This window comes from Chenopodium quinoa, unplaced genomic scaffold (genome assembly GCF_001683475.1).
Source record: "Chenopodium quinoa cultivar QQ74 unplaced genomic scaffold, ASM168347v1, whole genome shotgun sequence".
Classification (NCBI taxonomy): Eukaryota; Viridiplantae; Streptophyta; class Magnoliopsida; order Caryophyllales; family Amaranthaceae; genus Chenopodium; species Chenopodium quinoa.
This window is the reverse complement of record NW_018743688.1, coordinates 66,095-90,967: the sequence shown is the minus strand read 5'-3', so window position 1 is coordinate 90,967 and position 24,873 is coordinate 66,095. Positions and strand designations below refer to the sequence as shown.

At 34.9% G+C, this 24,873-nt stretch overlaps 3 protein-coding genes across 11 annotated transcripts; 2 read left to right on the top strand and 1 right to left on the bottom strand.

The window, feature by feature from the left end:
• The first annotated feature begins 1,614 nt into the window (after positions 1-1,614).
• Positions 1,615-8,080, top strand: LOC110683639. 5 transcript variants are annotated; one of them, XR_002503636.1, is made up of 10 exons: positions 3,761-4,183; positions 4,355-4,417; positions 5,123-5,204; positions 5,314-5,388; positions 5,602-5,671; positions 5,947-5,989; positions 6,905-7,018; positions 7,107-7,176; positions 7,520-7,602; positions 7,703-8,080. XR_002503636.1 is itself a non-coding variant. In XM_021860032.1 (10 exons), the coding sequence occupies exons 1-10, from the start codon at positions 3,860-3,862 to the stop codon at positions 7,731-7,733; spliced, it is 951 nt and encodes a 316-aa protein (XP_021715724.1). In that variant the 5' UTR covers positions 3,766-3,859; the 3' UTR covers positions 7,734-8,080. The 5 variants fall into 5 exon arrangements, 1 of the variants encoding a protein (XP_021715724.1); XM_021860032.1 differs by having other exon boundaries at positions 3,766-4,183; positions 6,905-7,014; XR_002503639.1 differs by lacking the exons at positions 5,947-5,989; positions 6,905-7,018; positions 7,107-7,176; positions 7,520-7,602; positions 7,703-8,080 and having other exon boundaries at positions 3,760-4,183; positions 5,318-5,388; positions 5,602-5,623.
• Positions 8,081-8,367: 287 nt separating this feature from the next.
• On the bottom strand, positions 8,368-14,055 carry LOC110683637 (inactive protein kinase SELMODRAFT_444075-like). 3 transcript variants are annotated; one of them, XM_021860031.1, is made up of 10 exons: positions 13,305-14,055; positions 12,485-13,041; positions 12,061-12,215; positions 11,878-11,972; positions 10,847-11,799; positions 10,601-10,761; positions 9,568-9,644; positions 9,323-9,470; positions 9,065-9,214; positions 8,368-8,906 (listed from the first exon to the last, which is right to left on the bottom strand). In XM_021860031.1, the coding sequence occupies exons 2-10, from the start codon at positions 12,681-12,683 to the stop codon at positions 8,679-8,681; spliced, it is 2,166 nt and encodes a 721-aa protein (XP_021715723.1). In that variant the 5' UTR covers positions 12,684-13,041; positions 13,305-14,055; the 3' UTR covers positions 8,368-8,678. The 3 variants fall into 3 exon arrangements, with proteins under 3 accessions (XP_021715723.1, XP_021715721.1, XP_021715722.1); XM_021860029.1 differs by having other exon boundaries at positions 12,485-13,386; positions 13,500-14,055; XM_021860030.1 differs by having other exon boundaries at positions 12,485-14,055.
• A 5,142-nt stretch (positions 14,056-19,197) lies between these two features.
• On the top strand, positions 19,198-23,966 carry LOC110683636 (protein FAR1-RELATED SEQUENCE 6-like). 3 transcript variants are annotated; one of them, XM_021860028.1, is made up of 5 exons: positions 19,198-19,450; positions 19,961-21,287; positions 22,018-23,224; positions 23,387-23,449; positions 23,528-23,966. In XM_021860028.1, the coding sequence occupies exons 1-3, from the start codon at positions 19,426-19,428 to the stop codon at positions 23,213-23,215; spliced, it is 2,550 nt and encodes an 849-aa protein (XP_021715720.1). In that variant the 5' UTR covers positions 19,198-19,425; the 3' UTR covers positions 23,216-23,224; positions 23,387-23,449; positions 23,528-23,966. The 3 variants fall into 3 exon arrangements, with proteins under 3 accessions (XP_021715720.1, XP_021715719.1, XP_021715718.1); XM_021860026.1 differs by having other exon boundaries at positions 19,199-19,450; positions 19,876-21,287; XM_021860027.1 differs by lacking the exon at positions 23,528-23,966 and having other exon boundaries at positions 19,876-21,287; positions 23,387-23,451.
• Positions 23,967-24,873: the final 907 nt, after the last annotated feature.

Below are 24,873 nucleotides of genomic sequence, written 5' to 3'. Positions count from 1 at the left end.
AAAAATATTTGGATCATGCAACTACATATCAAAATAAGACTTGTTAGTGTCTAGATTATTATTAATAAAAAATAAATAAAGGTATAAATTCCAACAAGTCACGTGGCAGTTGCATGTGAGAGCCTTGAACAAGCTTTATATCCTGACCTCACCAACGCCTTATACACGGAGAGCTGTATTTTTAAACAACTCAACCCCAATATTAAGATATTTCGTTTTCATTTGTTCAATTTCATGTCGGCTCAGTTGCTTTTCCCACCAAATTAAAATGCCGCTTTCTTTTTCATTCATTTATGTTATGGGATTTTCTTGAGTGAAGATGCAAGTAATTTGTCAAATAAAGTTCCATGAGATTTGAATCCTAAATTTTGAGATCGGGAGTGAATAACGATATCATTACTTCATCACCTCAATCATCATTAGAAGTAATTAACTTAAAGTTATAATTGACCTTATATTTTAATGATGGATATATTAGCTCATTTTCTACAATTCATACTTTGTATTCCTTCCATCCCTTAATAACTGAGATGTTGGACTTTCTTCAATATATATATATATATATATATATATATATATATATATATATATATATATATATATATATATACAACATGTATTATTATAAAATAAGTTTTTAGATAGGTATTGGTATAAAGTTTCATAATATAACTATTTTTTTTTTTGAAATTTTCATTAATATTTACTTATGTAAAAATAAGGTCAAACTAATGTCTCGACATGTGTATAAAATTTGATTGTGTCAGTTATTTTGAGATAGAGGGCGTATTGATTATTTGCTGTTTACTAATCATATGTTCCAATATTATGGTCTAGAATAACGTTACATGTGGTAATGCTTGTAAAGTTTTAAATGAATTAAGCGATTCAAACTTCTTCCTAAATATTAATATTTTTCTCAAATATCGCAAATTTACCTCAAAGATGAATGATGCTCTAAGAGCACTCCCAGCGTGAGTGAAAAAACCCTCACAAGTGAAACTTAAGGTGTAAAAAAAAAAACAAAACACTACTTCAGTGAGAGGAATTCTTCTCATGGTTGAGGAGATTGAAAAACGCACAAGACTTGAGGGAAATAAGGATGAACAGTGACAATGTGGGGCCCACGAGCAAATGACGCCAGCGCATTTAGCTTGTTGAGAAAGCAGCCAATTCTTCTCATGGGTAATTTTTTTTATTATTATATTCTAATAAGAACGTTAAATAAAAAATTATATTGAAAATGTTCTATTTATTAATTTTAACCGTCATTAAATAAATAAAAAAAATAAAAAAAAAATAAAAAAATTACCTAAATAATTAAAAATTATTACATTATAATTAAAACGTAAATAATAAAAAAAAAATATTACATATTTTTAATTGTATTGGAAAGTTAAATATGTAGTATAAACATTATTAAAAAAAAGGAGAAAAAAAAGGTGATGTGTATTATGGTGGGGTATAGTAATAGTGGAGGATAAAGTGATGAGAATTTTTTTTTTTTTTAGCATTGGTGTTGTAAAAAAAACCTCTCATGAAAGGAATTGGATGGGAAGAGTGAGAAAGTGAGTAGAGAGAAATTAAGGGGTTTGTTTTTCTCCTCACTGCTCATAATGATCTAAGGTGCATAATCTAATAAATTTTTTACACATTTCTATATCTCCATCCCCTCTGGCCCTCCTCAGAAATCTCTTCATGCCAATAGAAATCCCCATTCTAATATTGAAATCCCCAATCACAAAAATCCTGACCTTCCCTTACACCCCCATTCTCTCTCCTCACAACTACTCCCCATTTCCAACCATGTCTTCTTCCTCCCCTTACAAACCCATAACAACCTCCTCCTCACCACCACCTTCCTCCACCCCTCTCTCCGCCAACCTCGACTTCATCTCCCGCGCCAAACACCGCCTCTACGGCACCTTCTCCTCCCGCCGTCCATGGCGTCAATTCTTCGACCGCCACTCCCTCTCCTTCCCCCACCACTTCTCCGACGCCTTCTCTCGCCTCAAAACCAACTTCTCTTACTTCCGTATGAACTTCGCCATGATCGTTCTCCTCATCCTCTTCGTCTCTCTCCTCTGGCACCCCATCTCCCTCATCGTCTTCCTTGTTATGATGGTTGCTTGGCTTTTTCTCTACTTTCTCAGGGATGAACCGCTTGTTCTCTTCGGTCGGTCCATTGACGATCGGATTATACTCGCGGTTCTCTCGGTATTGACCGTCGGGTTTTTGCTGTTGACGGGTGCTACTGGAAATATATTGATTGCTTTGGCTGTTGGTGTTGGGGTGATTGTAATTTACTCGGTTTTTCGACGGTCTGATGATTTGTTCTTGGATGAAGAACAAGCTGCTGCCGGCGGTTTGCTTGCCGGTCGGACCGGTATTTGATCATCCTTGATCTTTAGTCAACGTTATTGATGTATTGACTTTTTTCTTGTCTTATTATTGATTCCTCATAATTTGATTTTATTTTTTTATAAATTTATTTGGTTGGCACGTGTTGATGGTAGTGTGTAATTGGAATTGTTGAATAATGTCACAGTTTTGCATTTAATTGTGTTGATTCTCCATTAGTCCATTTTTATTAAGAGTACGAGTAGTAGTTTATTCTAACTCATGAAAAAGTTACGGGAGATTGTTATAACAACATCACTTGGCATTAGTTAGGGGTTAAACTGTATGACTGTTTAAAGTTAATGGATAATTTTTCACCGTCAATTTTTTTTTTTTTTTTAATGACAGTTAAAATTAATAAATAGAACATTTTCAATATAATTTTTTATTTAACGTGCCCCACAAATACAACTCTCTAGAAATGGGAAAAAAAAAACAGTTAAAAGATGAAGATTACGATGTTTTAATTCACGTTAGCGGTGATTGATTAGGACATGGTGCTTGCAATGAATTACGGAGTTACACACATGCAATCCAAATATGAATTTTGTACACCTGCAATTGGCTACTAGTAGTTGTGAGTGCACACTCTTTCTGTTGGATAATCGGATTGAGTCTAAGCTCATAACCCCCGCCCTTCCCCTCCAAATAAATGAATGCCTAAATCTTGTCATTAATTTGCTCTTAAACACACATAATTTGATCACTGATGCTTAATACTACATGACGGAAACTTTAATAAGTCGTCCAAATACACTGTGGTTTAACCATTTATTGTGATGAGCTCACCATTTCTACCATGGTGAAATCAAATTATTCTCAGCATAACTAAAATGGTAAAATTAAAAATTGAAAACTCCGTATTAATCAAGTTTCAACAAAAAAGAATTAAAAAAAAAAGCTACTCCCTCATTCCCTATTTATTTGTTCCATTGAACTTTTCACGGTCTCCAAAACACGTATTAGAACGTAAATATCTTAATTTTCATTTGCGTAAAATTTATAAAAACCTTATATTAATAAAGTATACGATGGGACGAATTCAACTAAATCCCCCTTGACTATATTATTACTTATAAATTAATGAGAATTTGTGGTCAAAGATTTTAAAGTTTGACCCAAATTTTTGCTATGAGGCAAACAAATAGGAACAGATGAAGTATATTAGATACCATTTGTCTACCTTCGCTCCGTTTTATATTATTTGCAACGATTTGACATAGAGTGTGAGTAAAATATGTCTAATCGTTGCAAATAATATGTAATGGAGATAGTATATAGAAACAAATCAAAATTATTAAGTACGTATAAAAGATCATTTCAGAACGGAGTGAGTATAGACATATAGTGTATTATACTCCGTACTTGTATTAGTTTATCAAGTAGGCCCGCAAAATTGGGCAAGTTAACACAAACCCAGAACCCTGCAAAACCCAAAGACTAACCAGAAAGAAGAGAAATGGTGCAACCACCGTACGAGCCATACTACCTCCACCAAAACCGCCACCAACCACCAGAATACTACTTCCACCACAACATCAGCGAAACTATAAACCCTAATTTCAACCATTCTCATGATTTCATCTCCAATTCCAGTAATAATCCCAGTATTAGCACCACCCCAATTATCCCAATTCACATCCCCAAATCACAGCGTCATATCAACACCCTCTTCGTCTCCGGCCTCCCTGACGATGTCATGCCTCGCGAAATTTACAACCTTTTCCGCCGTCGTCCTGGGTTCGATTCTTGTCAGCTCAAGTTTACTGGCCGCGGCAATCAAGTTTGCCCCTGCCCTTTTAATTTCTATTGCATTTTCCTATGATTAAAGTTTGATTTCTGGGTCAATATTGTGTTTTGGGTTTTTCAATTAGCTGAATTGGGTTGTTATTGATATTGGATTATGTTGTTTCATTTAATAAGATCATATTATTTTTTATGTTTTTGTATGCAGGTAGTTGCATTTGTGACATTTTATAACCATCAATCAGCTGTGCTGGCATTACAAGCCTTAGATGTAAGCATATTTAATGAAAATGTTTGATCTTTATGAGTATTGCTGTGAGTCCTCGAATAGAGTTATATGGAAATGTGTTTTTTCTATTTTGATCTATTGTATGAATTGTTGATGTTATAATTTGATGTCTTTGTACTAGTATAATACTATAATGTTGTGGTTGGAACGAGGGGAATGAATTCGGGTTGGATAGCAATCGTGTACAGGTTAGTATTAAGGGGTGGTGGCGTTTGTGGCAGTAGATATAAAGATATCAGTATTCATTTTGGAGAAAAGCTACAGTGTCCATGTTTATGGTTTGGATTAATAACCTTCTGCATCGTTCAATAACATCTGTCTTGAAAATTGATCTATATAGAGATGTTTTCAAGTTGATTTTGTACTTTAAGAGCAACCATTCAAAGTTTAGTGTTACATTGGTTGTGGTGTAAATATAAATTAGAAGGGAAGATAGATATTGAAGCATTTTGAGGTGTTTGCACTTGAAGGAGCAAGAGAGAAGGGTGGGGGGGGGGGGGAGGTGTGGTGGAGTTAGTGCTATGAATTAATCGTAGATTTGTGGTATTTATCAAGATCATCAACAATTTTAACAGTTATTGGCTCTTGCAAAACTCCAGTACCATATATTGCATATAGGATTTAGTAATGCTTAATCCTTTTCCTTTTGGAACAATAATCTGTATACATTATGTTTCCAATGTCTAGGGTATCAAGTTTGATCCACAAGCTGGATCAGTTCTGCATATTGAACTGGCTAGATCAAACTCAAGGCGAAAACATAAACCAGGTGCATGCTTTATGCCCAACAGACACTTTCATGTTATTTGTTATTCTGTGTCTCAATGTAGCTTTACTTCATCTCTTCTTACTTCATTATTTATTCCTTTCTATTTAAGGTAGTGGACCTTATGTTGTGATCGATAAAAGGAAAATATCTGCAGATGATGCTGAAGATACATCAAGTGATGATGGTACTCTCTATTCTTTAATGCAAATGACAGTTTGAGTGTTGATAGGAAATCATGTTCATTATTGCAGCTACCCATTTCAGCATCATCTTCCTTTTTGCTATTTATTCTATTGTTTTTATCCCTGCTTAATGTTTTTAAAATAAACCAGATATAGGTTCCAATTGACGATGACCAGGAATATTGATATGTACTTGACCATTGTTTTTCATGCAGGTGATAATGAGTCTGATCAGAGTGAAGACCCTGACTCTTCCAACAATAATACGCAGTCCACTGTGAAAAGGTTTGTAACTTGGAACATGATAGTTTCTTAAAAGAAATATGAGCTACATTTCAAGAATGCCCCTGTTTGCTTTTCTTCATACATCATACCCACCAATATTCTAAACGTATATGTGCCTATTTATACACAAGCTTAAATGTTTGCTTGAGCATATTGTGTGTGTGTATGTGTATGTGTGTGCATGCATGTGTGTGACTCTGTGTGCAATTGTGCATGTATGTGTTGTTTATCTCGTTATTGAGTGAACTTCTAACACCATGTATGATGTTGTACAGTGAGGAGAACGTGAAACTTGGTGGTACTGTGGCTGCTGCAAATGTTGGTGATTGATTCCTTAACTTGTTTCTTTGTTACTCCTATCTTTGAATTATAGGCTACACAATTTTATGTTGAGCTCTCTCAAAATAATAGTCCCTTAAATTGGTTGATAAGTTAAACCCTCAACTTGTCCATAATATTATCAGTGATATAACAGAACACTCTGAAGAGTTACACCATGTGTTGTGGTGAAGTAAAAAATTGCAAAGGGAAGGATATTATGGTAGCTTTCAATTCTATGACATCATACCAAATGTGACCTCGTATTTAGAGATGGAGGGAGTAGTTTTTACCTACAGTATAAGCTGGAAAGTTTCTTTGAAGGCTGAAATTTAAAAAGACTATTCTTTGTATATATTATAATGTTTGTGTTTTAACTGAATATAGGTATTCATGGGTGTAGGCTGCATGAGAGCCTAGATCTTGGTCTGGCTTACATAGTTACATGAACCCTGTGTCAGTGAAACTGTGGATATGACTGTATGTATGTCACCTTATCCTAATGAGTCTAATTACCAACTATGAGTTTATTTGTTGTGAGAGGTTCTGGCCCGGTAGGGCCTTTCTCCTTACCCAAAAAAAAAAAAAAAAAAAAAAAAAAAGAAAAAAACAAACAAACTATTGAGTTTATTTGTCAATAACATATTTTGAGGTGCCTTGTTCTTTCCACCTTAGCTTTGTACAGAGTATGTTTTAAAATAGATAAATTTAGATGAGGGTTAGTAATATGGATGGTGTCAAATTAGAGTATCTGTACCTCAGGTGATTAGAACGAAGCCTAGTTCTATTGTTCTGATCCTACTGCTTTTGTCTGATGTGTTTAAATTACAGCTCCTTTTTGTTCCACAAACTCGTGGTGCATTTCAGTATACTTTTGTTTTAGATTTATCTTTTGTTCTTGAACCATGTCTACAGGAGCAGACAGAAAAGGCCTCTCAAGGCGATCTAAGGCCATGCTCCACCTTGTTTATTGCTAATTTAGGGCCTAACTGCACTGAGGATGAACTTAGACAAGCACTTTCTCAGTATGTGAGCCTCAATTTTCTTGAGCCTAGTTCTTTTTGTATCCCTCATGTCACTCGTCTAAGTGTTTTTGCGTTCCTTATGATATGTTTAGATATTCTGGATTCAATGGGCTGAAGCTGCGTGCTAGAGGTGGCATGCCAGTTGCATTTGCGGATTATGAGGTATTACAAGCATATTTATATTTATATCTATGCAGCCAATGTTAATACTTCGTATTAGTTAGTCAGAGCCAATAGCATTACTAAACATTTAAAACATCTGGCGAAGATGAATAATTCTCTTATTCAGTCAGATTGGATTATACTCGTTTATTACTACAAGATTGTTTCAGCGGCCTTTCAAATTCTATAATTTTTGTATTTCATTTTGTTAGTCATTTTCTTATTCTTTCTTTCTCCCATTCTGCTGTACATTTCATTACTGGTGTGGTTGCATACTTGTATTAATGACACTCACTAACCACAAGGTTTGCTAAATGTCATGCTTATGTCCTGCTCTATTCAGGAAGTAGAACAAGCTACTCATGCAATGCAAACACTTCAGGACAGCACGTTGCCGTCTTCAGACAGGGGTGGCATGCACATTGAGTATTCTTCCATCTCTTACCTGATATCCATTAGTCTGCTTTAGTCATCTGATGATTATGCAAGCTCATTTTCAACTTTTTTTTTCAATGTTTTTCTCCAGATATGCTAGGTCTAAAATGAGAAAGCCATAGGCAAAGAAATATCGGGATATTCATGCGATAGTGCTTCTTAAGTGCATTATTGTAAGCAATGGCAGATGCTGCATCTGTAGTTGTCCCTTTTCTCCTTGAATACTAGTTTTAGTAAATTAACAAGTCGCACACAGATAAAGCTTGTAAACTCTGAAGATCATTTCTGACATGCAGACAACTAAATCTTACCATAGCTTTTAGTAAGATTTTCAAGGCTTTTTAGTGCTGTGCGCTCAGCTTACAATTGTGCCCCAGTTTGTATTTGGTACTGTATACTCAACAAGATAGACAGCAAATGAAAGATATACTGTACGGAGTTAGAAAGTTATGCCATCTGTTTAGCAAAATATTGCTTATAATTTATTCTTTGAAGCTTGCAATTTCCATTGTGAAAAAACCTCTGTTCAGAATTAAGAATCACATATATACTACGGGACTTCACGAGTCCATTTTAGCAGAAAACAAAACATTAGCTTCCCCTTTCATAAACAATACTCTGTATATTAAATGAGCCAAAAATCATTAGTAGTAGTCCCAATTTCTTAAAGTTGCACTACCAATTAAAATCTGCTAACTCAACATTAGGAAAAATAAATGATTGGGAAAATTGGTGGGGGGGTGTGATATTCGTGGCTTTGGTAGTCCAAACACGATTCCAAGAAACAAAATTTGTTACTAAACCGCTTTTGCTATTAATTTAACTACTGTATTAATTCTTCACGAAAACAAAAGATTTTCAAAAGTGGCATTTTCATTTGTAATCACTTGCTTGTAAGTGACAGTACGATTACACAAAATGCATACTTGTATATTAACAACTACTCCCCAAAATGGATTACAATACCCTTAACCTCACCTCCATATATACAAGAATAAATATTATAGATCAATAACCCCAAAAAGAAAACCCTACACCAAAACTCCTGCAAAAGCAATTTTCACTTCTTAGTGATCTGATGAAATCCTAAGCCTTTCCCTTTCCCACAAAGCTGTCCTTAGTGATTCAAGAGATAAGCTACCCGTGTATACTCCCGTTTCCTCGTTGCGTAATGGACCACTATATGATTCGCACTCCAAATGCCGCATTCTTCCGCTGCGATTCCCTACATCATGTCTAGGAGTAGACAGAGCACTGGAATCCATGAACATGTCACCCTCTAGTACGCGCAGGACCTAATATTTCACACACCAAATATAAACAAAGTCTTGATTAATGTTTTCTTGTTCCTATACACTTAACTACCAGCAAATTCTGAACTTCAACACTCGTCATTAGAGTTCTCAATACACGCACTAAACAGTTTAAGGGGAAAAAGAGTCGTGTTTTTTACCTGTGACATTCGAGGCCTGGAATGAGGGTCCTGCCGAATGCACAAGGAAGCAGCATGCATCAGGCAAAGAACCTCTGGTTCTAAATACCGGTTACCAAGACGAGGGTCAATTAAATCCTCAATAGCACTCTCTTCTAAGAGGGGTCGTGCCTGTTTAAGATATAAGACACAAAAATGTAAGTGAACATAAGACTTGATCATGTAAAAGGTTTAGCAGCCACAGGACTAATAGAACAAAGCAACGATGACAGCAAATACCCATTCAGTAAGACACTGCTGGCCTTTAGGTCGAGTGAGATCAACAGCCTTTCTTCCTGTAAGAAGCTCTACGAGTACAACACCAAAGGAATAGACATCAGCCTTTTCTGTGATTTGCCCACTTTGTGCATATTCTGGAGCTAAATACCTGCAGTAGATAAGAAATGGTTTTTTTTATTAGATTAACATTAACCTAAATGTATAAAAGGTCTAATAAATCAAAGAAATGGTACATCAAGACGTACCCAAATGTGCCTATCACTCTTGTTTCGACTCCAGTGTCTCCATCAGGTTGCCATCTCGCCAGGCCAAAATCCCCCACCTGACCAGGAAAATAAAAATCCGCAACATCAGAATACAAAAGTAGTATACGGAGTACAATAGTTTTAAAACAAGGATTGAATCACGCCTTGGAAGAAGGGTGATATTTCATTCATTCAACTAGCAGTCACAAGGTTGCAATGCTACTATGCATTGATTAGATTCCTCGGAAAGATTAGGAAACAGAATATCAACATTACGTAAATCTTGTTAAAGTTACCGGATTACAGATCACAAAAATGAAGTACACTCTTCCTTTACCTAGTAATCTCAATTAAGACACGATTTCAAATCAAAATACATCCAATGCCTCTAAAGAGGCTCCTGTCTTCAGCAGGGTTGTCAGATCTCAGATGTACATAACCGGCCCATAATTAATAAAAGAGGTTGTCCCTAGTTCTCCCTTGATTCCATACACATTTATTGGTTGATGTATCATTAATTAGAGACAGTTTAATGAATCAATTTAATACAAACCGAAATAGGTTAAAAAGTCAAAAAAAAAAAAAAAAACAAATCTTTGAAATCATTGGAAATGACAGATGATTCTTGGTTAATATTAAATGCAAACTGCAAACATTGTAATGAAATTTGACACAACAGTAAGCACTTGAGAGGTGACTTCTTTTCCCTCCCCTCAACACCCCACTTTATGTTCTTTTTAGAATCTAGGACTCTAGGTCACATGAGAATCACAAAAGTAGAAAATCACCGCATCTAGTTTTGGTCTATCCATTGCTCAATAAAGTAAATAACATGGAGAAATTTATCTACCATAACCCTTTTAAGCTTCCATATAACATCCGAACCCCATCTATAGGTAACAAATGATCCCTCGACTTGGTGTAGTGGTTGTGCCTATAGGTATTATGCAGTGACGAAAAGAGAATTCGTAACAAGTTTGAACAGAAACCCACTAAAGAATACTAACAATGATTTATGTCTATAATTACGTACCAATGGTTCGTAATCATGAGTGAGTAGAATGTTGTTTGGACGCATGTCACGATGAACAATACAGCCTACTCTGCACTCTTCATGTAGGTAGCGCAATCCTCGAGCAGCTCCAACAGCTATTTTCTGCCGAGCAAACCATTCCAAAGGGGGCTGACTCCGTCCTGAAATCACATGATAAGGTGTTAGCATATGACAGTACAAATGTAAAATGCTAGAGCCACAGAAAAAAAAGAATTGAACCATTACCATATAAATGTGCATCCAGGGATCCATTGCATATGTATTCATAGACAAGTAACCTCCTCTTGTCTTCAATACAATAGCCTATAAGCATAACCACATTCCGATGTTGAGCACAACTCAAAACTTCCACTTCTGAACAAAACTCGACATCACCCTGTGAACTCGCCAATTTATGTTGCTTCACGGCAATAGCTTGACCATCAGGTAGTATCCCTCTGTGGACTGATCCATAACCTCCCTCAGCCAAGAAATTTGATTGTGAAAACCTGCTTGTAGCAAGCTCAAGCTCAGCATAGCTGAACCACCTTGGAGGCTTCCCAAAAACCGGTGCCTTATGTTGGCAAATTGAACATAGCGGAGGAGGTCCAAGAGGAGCACTTCTTGATAAAGACATAGCTTCTCTAACATTACCACTATAGTCTAGATCATGCTTATATCTTCGAGATCCAATACCAGAATCCCTATCAATTTCAGAATACTTCTGTGAGGACTTCATAGAAGACCTCTTTTCAGGCTTCTGAGAGGACCGTAAATGTGAAATTATATACTCGCCCATCCAAGGCCTAACTCCTGAACTTGTTGAGCAAGGAGACGAGTCTTCATCCTCTGAATCTGAGTCGGACAAAAGATTTCTACTTTCTTTTATAAGCACCATATCACTCTTCTTCAACTTTTCACTCATTATAGATGGGGCAAAAGGTGATGTCCCAAGATCAGAGCTCGATACAGATGATGTACCTGCTTCAGTCGCAGTAAATAACTCAGGGCTACTGCTTGGTGTCACAACAGGCCCTCTAACTTCATCAAGTTGGTCACCAGATGGACCAGATAAAAGAAGCTCCGTTGATGGTGATCCGACCAAATTTAGTCTAAGCACTTTCGCCTGAGATCGTTTCATGACCACAATGTTGCAGTGGAGCTCATCCATACACCGTTTTTCTTCTTGCTTGAGGTGTCTGCAAATGGCAAAAAACAAGATTAGCATTCCAACATTTCACATATTAATGAGGGAGAAGAAATGAGTTGAACATTACTTGTCCAATACAACCCAATTCGCTTGAACCTTCTTCGCTTCTGCAGCTACAGCTCCCGGAGGTGAGGCAGACACAATCTTTATATTCACATTTTTCTGCAAATTAAAAAAATAAAACACTTAAACTTAGATAAACTATCATACACACATTCTAACAAGCAATACCAGGAAGTGATTAGCTAACCTTATTAGGATCATAGACATCATGTAGCTGAAGAATCATCTGAGAACAAGAATCTGTCAACTCAATTTTCTGCTCCGAACTAGTACCGGCAAACAACTTCTTTTGACCACTCGCACAATCTCCAGCAAATCTTGGGAAAACCCATAATCTCCTACCTACAAAAATGCATCAAAATCTATTCATCTAATTGCAGTATTCTTGTAATCCAACATCATTCCGAAATCAAACTCCTTATTAGCGTTTCAAATTCAGTTCAATAACTGAATAACATCCCCAATTTCCACAATATTAATCAATCCTAAATCCGCTCACATACTATTCATATGCAACAGCAGCAACAACAACAACAAACAACAAAATCAAAGCCTTATTCCGAAACAAATATGGTCTCGAACAAAAAAACAGCAAAACTTGAAATTCATACCTGAACTAGGAGGAGGAACAACGACAATGAGAGTAACACAATCACTAGGTTGAACAACATGACTCAAAGCCCAAACAAGAGCTGCCTTTGGAATTTCCTTTGAAGCTTTTACAGCAACCAAAACTTTCTCAACACCTTCAGATGATGATGATGATGAAATCTTTTCATTCTTCTCTCTTTTCTGCTGTTGCCCACTCATTTTCTCTCTCCTCAAAAATAAACCCCACAAAAACCCAATTTCCTTTTCTTCCTTCTTCACTACAATTATCACAATTATGAAACAACCCCTTAATAATTATGCTAAATAATCCAAATGGGTACCCACAAATTTTGATTTCCTTCAAAACCCTCCAATTTAGTACACTATTTTGTAACAGTCACCAATTTTAGCCCACAAAATGTTCAATTAGTTTTTATTTCCAAATTTAGTAAGGAAATAAATAAATTTCTCAACAATTTTGTGTAATGTTGCAGTAAATGAGTACTCCGTATAATGTAATGTTGGTTTCACAAGAACAGAAGCTTCAATGAAGGAAAACACAGAGCATCATGAAAGTCTGTAATAACATTGAAAAAGGCACATTGTTATGTTTATATCAATATTTGCATAGAAAATGACATAAGCTTAGAGCCCAACGCCTATTATTGTTTTCTCTCTCCTAAATTTATGTTGTTAAGATAAAACGCTCTATGTTAATTTCGGTTTACGTTTATATTTAAAAGAAAGTGATGCGACTAATTTGGAGGAAACGAGTACAGTAGTAAATCAAATCATTGAAATGACTAAACACAAAAAAAAAAATGCCTCTGTTCACTTAACACAGATGAATGTACTCCAAATATTTTATGAATTCCCTCAACCAACCAATCAGTCAGTCAACTCTCTCCTTGTATCATTATATCTGTCAGAAAATGCCAAAATATAAATATATTAAAATTAGTAATTGGAATTAATATTAAGAAAAATTAAATAAATACTTTGTAAATAAAACAAAAACAGAGGAAAAATACTAACTCAGGGGAGTAAAATTTGACAGTTGAGAAAAAGGGAAGAGAATAAAAAGCGGGAAGGAAGAAGATGAAAAGGGGTATTAAAAAAAATAAAGGGAAAAGAAGATAAGGGGCTTTAATTAGAAAATTTGAAATTCAAAAAAATGGGTTTTTTTTTATGGGTTGAGAATTCCTGGGAAAAAAAATAAACTGATGGAATTGATGGGAAGAAAACAGGACAAAAAAGGGAAGGAAATCGAAGAATGGGGAAGCTACAAAGAACCAGTAATTTAAGGAGAGAAAAATAGGAGATTAGAAGAAAACAAAAAAATGGAAATGATTAAATTTAGGGATTACAAGTTGCAGAAGAAGAAGCAGCTGCAGTAAAAGATGAAACAATGGAAGTTAGAGAGAGAAAAACGGTAAAAAAATAGAGGAGTGGTGGTGTAGTCGAGGAGACAATGAACATAGGGTTGAGATTGTGTGTGTTATTTGTGTTGGTGTTTGTCTCATCAATTTCAAATAGGACAACTTCACCTTTTCGTTTCTTTGTTTAATAGCCTAATAAGATACGTACTTATTATTTGTAGAGTGTGGACTTTGGAGTGTGGAGTAATTTGATGCGGAAAGTAGTGTAAATGTGTTTATTGACACGAGCTTGACACTTTTAATGGTTAGCTTAGCTATTTATGTTATTGAAGTGAGTTTAGTACTTGAAGTTTATGTAAATGAAACGTGTTTTGGTTTGTACTACATCACTATCCAAGGAATGTTATTGTTTAAAATCTACATAAAATGCAAAAAAAAATTGTGAATGTGGCAAAAAAGTGAGGATTACAAAAAACGTGTGAATTACGAAAAGCCCACAAAACTCATGTGAAAAAGGTGAGAAGAAACTTATAATATGTCAATGATGCTGGGTATTATTATAACAGCTTATTTCAAACACTAATCTCCAATTTTACAAATCAGACTCATTTAAAGTGAGGAAAAGAATGACAAATCCTCATTGATGAAGTTGATCACAATACCATTAAGTTATCTACGTAGTATTTTAAAAAATTTATGGCTAATTGTTATCAATAAGCCAAAAATGAAAATTTAACATCATTTTGGGGATAAATTAATTATAAGGGACAAAAAGTCACACTACTAGTGCAGTAGGCGTAGTACTCCGTAGCATATAATGGTTATACAGAAATGACTCATGAGTGAGTTGCAATTCAAATCAGAAGAAGACGCCGCCATAAATAAAGCATGAAATGCAACGCCTCTCTTCGTAAAATATTCAAGGCTCATACACCCCCTTTTTACTTTATATTATAATACCCTCTCACATAGTCACATCAATTCCCTATGCAATGAAACACTTTATAATTCTCCCACCTTTTCTTTGAAATTATGAATATACATAACTTTGATTTCAACTCCTAGTTTGGAGCTTAAATCCACTACTACTTCCATTATGTATAAAAGGTTAATTTTCAACTTTTTCAAAAGTTATTTACTTCTACAGTAATCACTTTTGCCACTCCATATTATATATTATACTCCTATTAATTTTATATCCGGATATAATTGTCGTCAATAAAGTTTAGACCGTCGTTCTTTATATATTATTTTGAACATTACAAATTTATAAGTATCAAAATAAAATTTTCGACAATAAGCGTAAATGTTTTAAACACTGTATATATATGATTTATCATATTTGAAGTAACTGAACAGTAAGTCATCAATTTCTATTACTCGTAATTGATTTAATTCATCAACACTAGAATTCAAGACGAGTAATTGAGTGTACAATGATGAGCTTAGGCCAACTTTGTAATTAAAAATGTCAAATGTGGACACTAACCAACTTATGGTAGATCTATGATTAAAGGCAAATGATGGATAAATAATGATATTTTGAACGAGATTTCAACAATAGCATGCCCTCAAAGTCAGTGAAGGTTAATTACGGTGGTACTTGGTTTAAATTTGGTCAATGATTTATTATTGATTGGTAATAAAGAGTAAAGGGAGTGTAATAATCATCCTAGTTAATTCATTTGACGGTAGGACCAATTCACCGTTATTATGTCCGTGCCCTTTGTGAGGTTTTATTATCTTCACACTGACATTTTTAGGTCCACCGGCAACACTTCGGTGATTAACGTCTGTTATGCCGTACTACTCCGTTTAACATTATTGACGTTACACCTTACAAAAGGTGGAAGCTTTAAATATCCAAGGCTGTCATAAAATAAGTATACTTCTTACCTTCATATTTTTTTTAGTGTCCCGATTTGAATTTTTGCATTATTTATTTATTTATTATTTTATTCATAATTTCATATGAAAAAGAGTTCTTTTAACAAGTTCATGGAAGGAAGTTTCATTCCAAATCATATGACAATTAAAAGAGTAGACTCTTAGTCTTATAAAGTATATTTAATCTATTCGTCTATAATTAATGTGGAATATGTGTTGTTAGATAAAACTATATTTCAACGACAAATTGGTTCATTTGGCTCAATAATTATTGAAATGGATTGGGAACCCATACCATTGATATCAAGGTGATATAAATTGGAAACCCCTATACCATGCTAAGGATCTGTTCTATTCAACTTATTTTCACTTATTTCAGTTTTAATAAATTCAGATAAGTTCAGTTTAGGAAAAATAAGTTCTAAGTTCAAATTATAACGTAATCAAAATAAGTTTTAATAAGGTCAGATAGGCTCAAATAAATAAAAATTAGGTGAATAAAACACATGCTAAATATGTTTGATTTGAGTTGAATCGGAGTGGATTTGTATTTAGTTAGGGTTGTATCTAGGGTGACATAGATTTGGAAAATTAATTGAAATCTTTAGAGGTGAGGTGGATATGAAATTATAGCGGATTAGAATAGAGTTAAATATTAGTGGTATGAGTTTCCATGACCAAAAAAAAAAAACCAAATCAACATTGGATGGATTCTACTCCATTCCACAAGACACAAGCCTCACCCAAACACATTGTTAGAACTTTTTCAGCACTCTGTAATCCGTATATATCAAAAAGAAAAAATTGAGGACCAAATTAGTAAACATGAGTATACCACAGAATATCACCATCAAATATTTTATTATTAATTTTCAAAATGCAAGTATTTTTATATTAAGTACGTGCACTAGTAAACTAGTGTAGTACTCCGATCCGTAATTAACAATGCCAAGGATACGATGATCAGCAAGAAGTACATTAATGTAGCAATTATTTTAGAAGACTTCAAAATTTAATGATAAGATTAATGAGTATTTAATTAAGATTAGGACTAGAATGATTAGGTCAGTTATGCCGACCTTCAGCCGTTCACGCCAAGCACGTCCAGAAGTTCTAGTTTGCATTGTGTGCTTGTTTCATTTAATAATCAATTATTTTCATAAGTATTTCTGTACTTTAACAATTTCATATAATAATATCCATCACTTTTTTAATTTTACCAATTTTTCAAATTAATTATCGGGTGGCACCAACTCTCATGTGTCATGCTCATGACGCTTTATTATTTTTATCATTTTGCTAACAACGTTTAATAATTAAGCACATATAGTGAGCTTGTATTATTGTACATATGTATTCAAAATTTAAGAAGGATTTCAGTTCAAGTGTCTAGTCTCTAAATACTAGATCAAAAATTTTGTGGGTTAAGATTTATTTAGAGTACCCCATACCATTATAAATAAATTAATGAATACGACATAAGTTATTCGTGTATAATTTTATTTTATTTTTAAATTTTTTTTTTTAGTAAGTATAGATAATAACCAAGATCCTAAAAAGAGGTTTTATTTACCTATTTAGACCAATTGATGCGCGAATAGTAGAAGACCATGCTTTGACTATAGTTAACTCTTAGGCCATAAAACAAATACTGCTTCAGAATTGATATTATGTGTTCAATTGACAGTGTAATTTAAACCAATATCGTAACAAGCGACCTGAAAATTGTAAGAAAACTAAATTTTCAGTCGTTTCGAATTTGCCCGAAAGCCAAGTGCTAATGTACATTGTAATCGACTAAAATAATAAGCATGTGATTATTTCTACTAGTAGTCCTCTAGCATTTAACTATTTAAGCACAATGCTAAGTTCAAATGTCCCGGCCATTAATTGCAAATGGACCTCCCTTAACCGTAAAGGTATGGGCCATGATTCCATCAAGTTTATCATCACTTGAATATGTTTAACTGTTTAATTAGACAAATTTTCACTCAAATGATTCTTGTTTTTGTCTACTTAACATAGATTGATAAGACTCCCTCTAATTCAAAAATATATTAATAATAGTAGAGCTTATATTAGCATCTGTCACACATACATAATAAAGGAGTTATTTATATTTAGTTAAAACTTACATTACTATGATAAAATGTCATTTAATATTGTATTCATATTAGTAAATAAAATGTAACGTATTTATGCTACATTGAAATGATAGGAACTACAAATAATCAAATGTAGTTATGTAGGGTAGCTAGTATACTTTAAATTTGTATCAAAGTTGAAGAAGAAATATTAATGATTCGACTTCCTTCATTATTTAATTAGGCTTTGTTATCTTCATCTTATCTAAAATAGTTTAATTTAAACTATTTAAGTTTTGATGTAGTATGGTATAATGTCATTTGTTTTTTTTATGTTCTAGTCTAAATTTTATTTTTGGTACGACTCATTATCTTTATGTAATTTGATCTATTCTAATTTAGCTTGGTTTGGTTTGGTTTGATTTTATAACAAACATATATAATTGATGCATGTAGTGTTATACCTGTAAGTAATAAAAATATGGCAAAGAGAATTGAACAAAACTTTTTAGGTGGCCTTTTAAGCTATTTTGAGGCGTCACTTTAAGTTTGTCACATAATATTGTCATAACATTGTTACCTTGTCGCGTTGTTGGTGTGTTTTTCCACTTAATTTACTTTTATCACATCTTGATAAATCATGTTTTACACTTTTACTTTATAGGAATATATTTTACACTGCACGAAATATTCCACTTAAAAGTAGGGGGTGGATGAGATTTGAACTCGTAACCTTTCTGTCACGCTGGCTCCAATACCATGTTAAATGATCATCTCAACCAAAAGTTAAAGCTCATGGTTGAGTTTCAGAAATATGTTTTATACTCTATCAAAAACATTAATCAATAAATTAAATTAAGACAATGTAATATATAACATAATCATTAAAAAAAAAAAAAAAAATTGGAGGAAGTATTACAAAATGAGATTTGAAACTCATTCGAATACCGGACTTATAATTACAACCTGTACAAGATTTTGGTGAAAGCTGCGGTGAACCAAGTACGGTAGGTCGGTAGCTCATGTGATCACTTGCGTTCTTGACCAGTCTTTGAGGTCGCTTAGCTTGTCGAAATTAATGTAAGCTAAGCTCCACATTAATACAGTACTTAATAGTTAATACTTTGCCTTCTCGCTTTTTGTTTATATAAAAAAAAAACTTGGTTTAGCACAAGTTTCTTTTAAGGAATTACTCCTTCATTCCTTTTTAGGTTATACTCCATATAAATGTGCAATTTATTCAAAACAATTACGACTCCACAAGTACCCCATAAAAATAGAAAAATTGTCATTTATCACACAAGCCACATAAGCATATTTTAATATTTTTAAATACCAAGAGGTGGGGTCCCTTATTTTAGTGAATTGACGACGTTACATGACCATTTAACGGAGGGGTAGTTGCTGGAAAACAAGCAAAACACCAGAAACTTTTCTAATCGAGCTTGCCCTGTTCGCTGTTGCCCTTCTCTCTTTGTTTTCTTCACCAAACTAAACCCACCCAGAAAGTAGCGAAGGGTAAGCTGTCCGGAGCTTGGATCTATGGAGGATTCGTAAACTTTGGTCTCCCACTTCCCTTCAGACGAATTCATTCGTTGATGTTCGGCCTGGATGCAAGGTGTTGTCACTTATAAAGGTAAGCTCAATGTCCTCAGTAGTTGAGGTGTACGTAGTTAATATCGCTGTTGCTAATTTAATTTCGACAATTTGTAGTGTGAATTGGTCGTAACCTTTGATTTGCGACCTGTGTAGTGGTATATTCTTCTAATTGTTATTGTATGAATTATGAATTCTGATTGCTATATGGGTGACTTCATTTCTGAATTGTTTTCTGAATTATTTGTAATGCAGTTTGGGTGAACTGAATTCTGAAAATTTTGGTAATGTGAAAGAATTCTGAAATTTTGGTAATGTGAATTAAATTCTGAATTTTTGATTAGGTTTATTTCTGAATTTTTGGGCCTATATGTGTTTCCTATGTGTTTGATTACTGTCTTTACTGATATTGCATTATTCTATAAACTGCTGTAGTTGATGATACATAATATGTGTTTTATATAGTTTGCAGTTAGTTATGTGTTAAATTCTGCTGTTGGTGGTCATTGGTAGCTGTGGGTAATGGATGAGAATTTTGAAATGGATGCAGACAGATTTAGTCCCTTAGGAGGGGTGGGGTGTGATGATATTGGTACGTTGATGGAGATATGTGTAGATGATAATGAAAATGAAGGCAATATTACTTTGGATGAAGAGAACTTGGATAATATATCCCTCTCACAGACCGTTGAATACAATTCTCCTTTACCATGTATCAATGACAACTCTTGTAGTCAAAACCATCAAGGTTCCCCAGTTGAGAGTGTAGAGACCTTAAATACAACAGTGTCAACAAATGATGTGATTGAAGGCACCTCTATTGAACCTCCAAAGGTCGGAATGGTTTTTAAAGGATGGAAGGATATTGAGTGTTATTACAAACTATATGCTGAGGAGTGTGGCTTTGGGGTTAGCCGGGTTCAAGGATCATATACTACTAGTAAAGAGAGAAGGGGAATCACTTGGAAGTGTGAATGTTATGGTGCACCGGATATGAGGGCGAAGCGAGAGGCTAAGAAAAGGGCGAAGCAAATGGATGTTGGCGGTTGTGGAGGAAATGTGAATGGTGTAATAGGGGAGGCAGAGCTATCACGTGGGAAAAGGAAATCTAAAATATGTTATTGTAAAGCTAGGGTATATGGAAGTGTGAATCGTGAAGGGCTTTGGGTGTTGCAAAGAGTGGAGTTGGAGCATAATCATGATCTGTGTCCAAGTATGGCAAATTTAGTGAAAGAGTACCGTATGAAGAAGATGACCTCCACTGTTCGCAAGCGGTTGGTGAATTATTATGAGGTGGGTGTACCTGTGAGTGTATTACGTCGATGTTTAGGCACGGAAAATCCTAATTTGCCTAATGTGAAGGATATGCAGCATGAGGTTTACAAACAACGGCGGCTTAAGATGGCCGGTGGAGATGCTCAAGCCATGATGGCTTACTTTGATTCCATGCAAGCCGATAATCAGAATTTTTACCATGCACATAGGTTGGACGATAAAGGTCGTTTAAAGGACGTCATGTGGGTTGATGCTCGAAGCCGTGTAGCTTATGAAGACTTCGGTGACGTCGTTTGCTTTGATGCCACGTATCTGACAAATGAGTATGAGCTACCATTTGCTAATTTTGTAGGAGTCAATCACCATGGCCAGTCGATCTTATTAGGTTGTGCCCTAGTTTCTCATGAAGATTGTGATACTTTTCGATGGTTATTTAAACAATGGTTGTTGTGCATGGGCAATAAAACCCCTCTTGCCATCCTAACTGACCAAGCCCCTGCTATGAGGAAGCCATTAGTTGAAGTCATGCCTAATACACGCCATCGATGGTGCATGTGGCATATTCTCCGGAAATTTCCTGACAAACTTGGGAGGTGTGCCATGTAAGTTTTCTAGATTGGTTTTATTAAAATTGTTTTTGTGTTTATAATGAAACTTTTCAGATTTCTTTTTGTTTTGTTCTGAAGAATCTTCACCTGTTTTGTGGTTGTTTTGTTGTGTTGTTTGCAATATCATATTGGTATGTTTGTTTCCATTTAAGTTTTCTGCTATTATTTTTGTTGTGTTGTGTGCAGTATGATGTTGCCATATTTGTCAGTGAAATGGTGTTATAATTGATACCTGCTATGTATCAAGAGAGTCAGTACCTGCTATGGTGTAATTGATAATATTTGTTGCCATTTAGGTGTATATGAGATGGCCATTTAGATGGCACAACATGTCTATCTTTATAAGCTTAAACAGAAGGAGTGTAGCTCTATATGAGGCTTTGGGAGCAATGCTCTGGTGTAAAATGAGGATGAGGTTTTTTTTGTAGGAGTAGGGTATTATATTGATTCACGGCATATCCATATCCTGATTCTGAAGTCTTCTGAAATTTAACTTTATCTGATATGACATTTTTTATGTGTCTTAAATAATTTTATGGATAACTTGTATGTTGCTGATCTTGAACTGATTAGATATATTCAGTGCTTTAGTATAAGTGAATAATGCCTATTTTTCTACATTTGACTGCTGAGCGCTTTTGTAAACTCCTGGTCCTTGAAAAAATTGCTATATGTATTTAAGGCTACAAGTGTATGGAGGTCAGTAACACTTTGAAGCAAACAGGTACAATGATTTCAAGAGCCCGTTGAAGAATATTGTTTACGATAGTTTCACTACCGTAGAATTCCAGACCCGATGGTGTGAAGCAATGAAGAAGTATGGTTTGGAGGACAATGAATGGCTTCAAGAATTGTTTGTAGAGCGGCACATGTGGGTGCCAGCTTGGATGAAAGAGTTCTTTTGGGCCGGTATGAAAACTACGCAGAGGGTTGAGAGCATCAACAGGTTTTTTGATGGGTTTGTCACCCGTAAAACAAGGTTGTGCGAGTTCCCCGAAAAGTACTCAGCTGCAATGAAGAAGAGGGTTGGTGATGAGACCGATGCAGATGCAAGGGATGCAAAATACATAAGACGGCTTGTGAGTGGGTTCAGAGCAGAGAGATACTTCCAACAAATTTACACTGATGCGAAGTTCCAAGAAGTGCAAAGAGAATGTGCTAGAATGTTGTACGTAGTTCCTAAATCTGAGACTGTGATAAGTGACGTTGAAATTCAGTATCTGCTTTCAGATCGAGTATGGATTGTTCCGGAAGGATCAAATGAAGAAATAATCACTGATTATCGGAGGTTGTACTCTCTGGTATTTAATCCCGTTACCAAAGACATAACATGTGATTGCAGGAAATTTGAAAAGGATGGGATTCTTTGCAAGCATATCATTAGAGTTTTTGATGAAAATTTGGTGAATGAAATACCATCGAAATATGTACTTGATCGGTGGCGCAAAGATGTGATGCGGAGGCACACACGTGTAAAAGTGGCATATCATGACCCGAGTCAAACCGCGGAATGCATTCGCTACAACAAGCTGTTTCCTGACCTCGAGGCCTTGTGTGATGAAGCTTCCAATGTAGATGAGGATACAATTGTGGCTGTTAGAGAAGCAGTTCTCAAATTGCGCACCGAAGTCAGAGTACGTCGTGCACTTCACTTGGAGAAAAATATTCCGGAAGTGGTACCTAGTAACATGGATCCTTGCTCTCATAAAGGATCATCAAATCAGCCCCCTGAAGCTGGAGGTACTCCAATGTCTAAGCCATGCAATGTATCGGACACCGGAACAAATCCCAACAATGCACAAAACGAAGCTTCAACCAGCTCAAGATTTGTTGTCCGAGATCCAATTACTCAAAAGAGGCCTCATGGTCGGCCTAAGGGCTCTAGGAACAAGACACGGGCTGAGCTAGGATACAATACATGAAAAGCAAAGGTGAAAAGTTTTCTGTCTCATGAGCCATAATTGAAGATTAAGTACCAATACCCCTTTGATAATTTAATCATTTTTAAAAAAAAATAAGAATTGATCTTTTCGTATTCTCCTAATATCATCAGTCATCTCCCTTGTTCTGAATGTAATTTCTGTCTCCTGTAGGCATCAAAAAAGAAAGCTCCAGCAGAGGGTGCTGATGTTACAGGCGCAGCTACTAAGTTGCCGGTATTCGTTAAGTTTTTTCTCATGTGTTGATATGATGTTGCTATTTTACGATATGCTGTAATCAAGGTTTTCTTTCAGGTGAAAAGGAAGAAAAAGGACAACCCATACACCGAGTTCCTAGAGCCAACAACAGAGCCAGATGGCTGGTGTGAAGATTTTGAGGCGAACATGTCAGGTGAAGGATGGTCGATGCAGTTTGATATGTGATGAGAAACTTTAGGTGACGAGAACTATTGTGATGAGAAACTTTTGGTGATTCATTTGCATTCTGATTCATTCAGATATTTATGGCTTGATGTAATTCATCCTATTTAGATTGAGATTAAGGAATTATGATTAGGGAATTATGATTACAGTATGACCTTTTGTATAATTAGTAAGCATTTTAGTGTCGTATTTTGTAGTCACCAATCCTGGTAACAAGGTTACCGAAATTGGGGTCCTAATCTGAATGATTGCCTGTCATGTGTAATTTGAACATGCTTAATGTTAAGTGTAAAATTGGTCTATGTCTCTATATGGCAGTACACAATTTGCTTCGTATTTGTGACTTTAATGATTACCAAATTGGGCGACCTTGTATTTGAATTCATAAGGTTCGGAAGGGAGAATTTTATATTTTGGATCTTCAATAAGGGGCCCCTCTTTTGCAAGCGTATTAAGCATTAAGATTATATTCCTACTTTAAGTTGGGCTTGCTTAATTTGCGGGTCACTTAAGCAGAACTAGTCCAACTCAGTTTGTACTTTCTGAATGCTGTTAAAATAAAATTTGTAAAGGTAAAACTAGATAATTTGAGGATATTAATGGATTTATATGCTCAATATCTGTTTATGATTGATTGTAAATGCCGTCCACTTAAAGATCGTGCAAGATAAATGCACGAAATAAGAAAAAAAAAAAAAGATAAATGCACGAAATTATTCCATTTAATTTGACAATTATCTATTCGATAACAAAATGTTCACGCATTCATTGTTTGTTTTAGGGTTAAACACATTTCCGAAAATTACTATTTTTAGTTCGATTATTTGAACAAGCTACATTGATATTAACCAAAAACAAATAAGTCAATTAGTTTAACAAAACAAGCCTTTACTATTAATGAAGTTGTCATCACATACATGACACAGGTGTGTACTTTCTAGTTAAAAAACATTACGATTAAGGAAATACAAGATTCATCTAGCTGAAAACCATTAAGCTAATTTGCCAGTACTATATTACATCCAAAAGGGCTAAGTCTACTACAAATTGCAACAACTTTTAACTTTCTTAAACACAAAACATTAATTAGCTTCTACTGTAATCAAACCCTCTGACCAACATGTTATTAATCAGGAAAGGCATAGACATAGTCTTGGTTCTTAATGCCGGATTCCCCAATGGTGAACCTCCTGTTAAGCTTCTTGTCTTGGTGTTGC

Excerpts from the sequence above, each read along its gene's own strand:
- LOC110683639 (XM_021860032.1), top strand. The coding sequence starts at position 3,860 with ATGGTGCAACCACCGTACGAGCCATACTACCTCCACCAAAACCGCCAC. Across the intron at positions 5,205-5,313 it reads AAGGCGAAAACATAAACCAG|GTAGTGGACCTTATGTTGTG; the intron begins GTGCATGCTTTA and ends TTTCTATTTAAG. Across the intron at positions 5,389-5,601 it reads AGATACATCAAGTGATGATG|GTGATAATGAGTCTGATCAG; the intron begins GTACTCTCTATT and ends TTTTTCATGCAG.
- LOC110683637 (XM_021860030.1), bottom strand. The coding sequence starts at position 12,683 with ATGAGTGGGCAACAGCAGAAAAGAGAGAAGAATGAAAAGATTTCATCA. Across the intron at positions 11,800-11,877 it reads AATTGGGTTGTATTGGACAA|ACACCTCAAGCAAGAAGAAA; the intron begins GTAATGTTCAAC and ends TGCCATTTGCAG. Across the intron at positions 10,762-10,846 it reads CCTGGATGCACATTTATATG|GACGGAGTCAGCCCCCTTTG; the intron begins GTAATGGTTCAA and ends ATGTGATTTCAG.
- LOC110683636 (XM_021860026.1), top strand. The coding sequence starts at position 19,933 with ATGGATGAGAATTTTGAAATGGATGCAGACAGATTTAGTCCCTTAGGA. Across the intron at positions 21,288-22,017 it reads AAACTTGGGAGGTGTGCCAT|GTACAATGATTTCAAGAGCC; the intron begins GTAAGTTTTCTA and ends TGAAGCAAACAG.